Source organism: Octodon degus, unplaced genomic scaffold, assembly GCF_000260255.1.
Source record: "Octodon degus isolate 3935 unplaced genomic scaffold, OctDeg1.0 scaffold00170, whole genome shotgun sequence".
Classification (NCBI taxonomy): Eukaryota; Metazoa; Chordata; class Mammalia; order Rodentia; family Octodontidae; genus Octodon; species Octodon degus.
Window position 1 is genome coordinate 3,351,092 of NW_004524746.1, and position 4,333 is coordinate 3,355,424.

General features: G+C 40.8%; 1 protein-coding gene across 1 annotated transcript in view; it reads right to left on the bottom strand.

The window, feature by feature from the left end:
- The window catches only part of Aass (aminoadipate-semialdehyde synthase), an 84,633-nt gene that overhangs the window by 17,266 nt on the left and 63,034 nt on the right, over positions 1 to 4,333 (bottom strand). The window contains exon 18 of the mRNA XM_023703431.1: positions 4,006 to 4,146. Within this exon, the coding sequence (XP_023559199.1) occupies positions 4,006 to 4,146 (141 nt within the window). The remainder of the gene's footprint in view (positions 1 to 4,005; positions 4,147 to 4,333) is intronic.

Below are 4,333 nucleotides of genomic sequence, written 5' to 3' on the forward strand. Positions count from 1 at the left end.
TGTGTTCTGGGGACAGTGAAGGGCAGAAGAAGGTAGATCTCCCTTCACAGCAAAGACAAGGCCAACCGCACACAGTGAAAATCAAATAAACACAACCCCTAATCCTAATGCTAATAAGAACTTAAAATTACCCAATTCCCAAGCTTTTTTATTGTTGTTATTTTATCAGTTATCTTATGCATACAGGTTCCCCAACATGCAGTGAAGTGGTTTTTGTCTTTAGTTTTAATTAAGGAATTAAATTTTCTTTGGTTGTAAAGTTTGTGATTGTCCTTGAGACAACAGAAAGCATTCAGGAGTGAGATGTCCTGGCTGCACTGCTGGAAGCAATCTCTGACCACATCTCTAAAGATGCACACAGCAACACCACAAGCGGTCACTACCAAAGAAACTTAACACAGATTGAGAGAAATTTTCACAAAGAAATCTTGCTTAAACTCAATAATTCCTACGTCCTATCTATAGATGGGTTCCACATGTGCCTTGGCATGAGGGAGAAAATGAAAACTCATGTATACACAGACAAAGTCCCAGAGGCAAGGGGTGGTGTCATCTGCAGTGTCAGGATGGGTGTCATCATCCACATCTCTGATTGTGAATCAGAAGGCTGTGAAGGGTGTTTTCTATTAATCATCCTTGGTTGTCATGTAAGCATTTCCAAAGAGGTCATTTATGTTCTTGCTTAAATCAAGTTTCCTAAAATAGGATTCCAAATTTTTTAAAAATGTAATAAAGCAGGCAAATGTTGCCCTTTAAAGTCTCCATAGCCATCTGACTTCTATAATTCACAGCATTTCTAAATTCCTGCTTGCTTATGTCAAGGTCAGAAGAATTTTTTAAAAAGAAACACTCTACAAAAACCATACTACCCCAGCAATCTATTAATCAGAAATAAATCAGCGAGTTCATAAGTCTATCATGGAATTTTTGTAAAGAAAAGCAAGAAATATAAGCCAAATGGTAGTGCTTCATTTAGAAAAAACTGACAGCATGTTAAGCAATGTGAGCCAAGAATTACAGGGTAGATAATCATTACCATTTGACATCAATTCGGAGTTGCATTTCTAGTCCCATACCATGGGTTACATAATTTACCTTGTCTTCTTTAATATTAGCAATGACTTGAAGACAGAGGGATAAAGTGATCTCTTTTGTGGAGCATATCTATTTCTTCCTGTTCTCACAATGTTCATTCTCATCCAAGACCCACACCCAGAAGAAATAAAAGCTCATTCCTTATTGCTTTACGAGAGAGAGAGAGAGAGAGAGAGAGAGCAAGAGCGAGAGCGAGAGCGAGGGCGAGCGAGTGAGCGAGCGAGAGAGAGAGAGAGAGAGAGAACACACAGTCTTTCTAGTCACTGAGAATCATGGTCATGTTTTAGAAAAATCATTCAAATAATCACAATATGCTTGATCAGTAGAGTGACAGGGAATTTAACATCTAAAGTACATAATTATGTATATATTCATTTATTTAGGCCCTACTGCCTGCCAGGGGCTTCATATACCACTTCTCTACACAATAACACATTTTTCTGATATACAAAGCACAAAGGCCACCTGGAGGCAAATATGAGCGCAGGTCTACGACACAGTGCCGCCCCCACTGGCCTCTTAAATGTGCTTATTTCAAGAGCGGTGCTCTGGCAGGGGTCTTGATACAGTACAGCAGCTCATGAAGTTCACCAATATCAACAGAACAACTGAAATTGATGTCAAATATGCAGAAGGAAAACCGATTTATTAGGAACCAGCTAAGAAGTTAGAACTACCTGGCTGGAACTTCCTGCAAGGATACAGGACAATGAGACACATCGTGATCCATAGGTACCTTCTCATGGTTGAAAAAGTTTAAGGCTTCAATTTAAGCAGAAGCCAGAAAAGTCTCCTGGCTTCCTGTTAAGATTCTGTGAATTATTTCAGGTCCGCGTTGTGACCGAGGGAGAAGGTGTCAGAGCGGGTGGAGGGGCAGAGAACAAGAGAGGTTTTCAGAAGTATAACAATGTAGCTTGAGACACAGACAGACACTTGAGCTGCTGGGTGAAGAGCATAACACCCAGCATATTCTTAGATACAGACAATCGTTTCGATAAAGGTCAGACGAAGGAGTGGCGGATAGAGAGGCTGAGCGGTCAGGAGAGGCACTGTCTGCGATGGGAAACTTGAGCAGGACCTTGAATAAAGTATCATTTTGGCAAAGAAAAGAGAAACATCATGCTTTCTCTTCAAATACTCCACAGTATTCAGAGAAATGTAAAAAGCACTCCTTCTTCCAAAGGGAGTTCAGATTGAAAGGGTAAAACTTTGAATTCAACAAGTATGACTTCTGCCACGTGGATATAGCCTCTTTTCCTGAGAACTCATGACCACTAATTTCTGAACTGACAGCACGCCTGTTGATATGCTGCTATGCAGAACACAGTCTATGTGACTTCATGCGGTCATATGGCAAGAACTTTACCTACAAAGTGTGCTGAAGACAAAGAGCCATGGAGATGAAACATAAATTGGAATCATCTTATTAGAAAAAGAAAGTGCGGCAGCATCTAATAAAGTTAAATTTTAAAATAAAACAAAACAGAAACTCTGCAAAGCTTGTACAGTTGTCCTCTTCAGAGAAGGACCCTGGAGTTCATACAGCCAGTGGTGACAGTGCCAGACGGCCTAGCACGAAACGCTTGGTTCTTTCCACCAGGCTACATTCCACTGACCATTCTTACCTTTCTTATTGTCTCCATGGCCTCCTCAAGATGATTTTTCCCACATTAGGCAGGGATTTTTCCACCCTTCCCATGTGAGCTTATAATGACCATGGGCCCTTCTCTTTTCCAAGATAAAAATGTAAAAGACAACAATAGGAGACAGGTTCCAGCATGCAAGAGAATGTGTGTCTGACAGATCGAGATTCTGGCCGAACTCTTCATGACTCACAGAATTGGAGCACAGACACAACGGCAGGTCACACCACGCACGTGTGAACAGACATGCGGGAACTTGGTCACAGCCTGGCCTTGGTGACTCTATGAAGAAGGGCAGCCCTTGGATGCATCTTTCTGGTGTCAGCCTGAACTATCCCGCTTGCTTAGCAGTGCTTTAAGCTGTGGTTCTCTGATTATTAAATCATTTGTTCTCAAATTCAGTTGTACAATAGAATCACTGGGAGAAATTTTAAGTATTTAAAAGAATTTCTAAAGAAATGCAATGCATGTTATAATCAATCAGTTTTTCATGTCTATGATGTTCAGCATCGCTCTTGGATGTGGCTGCACATGAAATCCTCAGGAGTTTAACCGGAAGTGGATCCCTGGACTCCATCCCCTAAGAGCTGATCTTGTTAGCATTGGAGATTTTAAAAATCTCCCTAATTATAGTTATTTATTCCAGAGTCTATCTTGCTTGACATAAAGCAATCTGGAAAAGTAGGAAAGAAGCACCTGTGGAATTAGTCAGATGTGGGCTTGAGTTCCAGCTGATGACTTTGGACAATCTCTGAACCATAGTTTCCTTATTAAGTAGTGAGAACAATGCTAAAGTCAGAAAGTTCTTAGGTTCTGTCACATAGTAGCTGGGGGAAAAATTTCATTTTCTTTCTCTGAAAAAGCAAACCCTCCATTCTAAGAGCTACTCTCATCTACCTGTGAGCTCTCAGAGGTAAAGAACTTCACTCCGTGTTTGTCACGAAGTCCAATACATGGCAGGTAGATAGTAAGTGTTTTATAGAAATATATTGAAAGGAGACCAGCATTTACATACATAGAGAAGATGAGGAGATTTTCAGGAACAATTTGCCAGAAGCCAAAGAGGGAAGGATGAGGAGAGATTCTCCTGGAAACCATCAGAGCATGCTGAAAAGGACAGAAGATAAACTCAGGCAAGGAGGGGATGGGGGAGCAGGTGGACAGCACAGCCATTCCCAGAAGATCTTGGTATCAGGGAGAGATTTTCGATTTCATTAGGCAGTTATTACAGGTTTGTATTTCTAAATCCTCCACAAGGCCACCTCACCTTTCCGTTGAGCAGGTAGGTGGCAGGCTGTATTATGTTCAGCAAAACTCCCATGGGACTCCAGCTAAATTTGTACCTCAAAGGATTGTCTGAATGTTCAGGAGCTGGAAGCCCACCACAGTAGGAAACATAAGACTCAATCTGCAGGTTTAAAAAATCAATACAATAGGGAGAATTAACTATAAGCTAGGAAAAAGGATGTATTTAAGTCACTGAGGACACCTATATGAATGGGGCACATTGTGACAGTTAGCTTCTCAATATTAATACAGTTTTCAAATATATGTCCTAAATGCTAAAACCTAGCTCATTAACTCAGAATAATAAT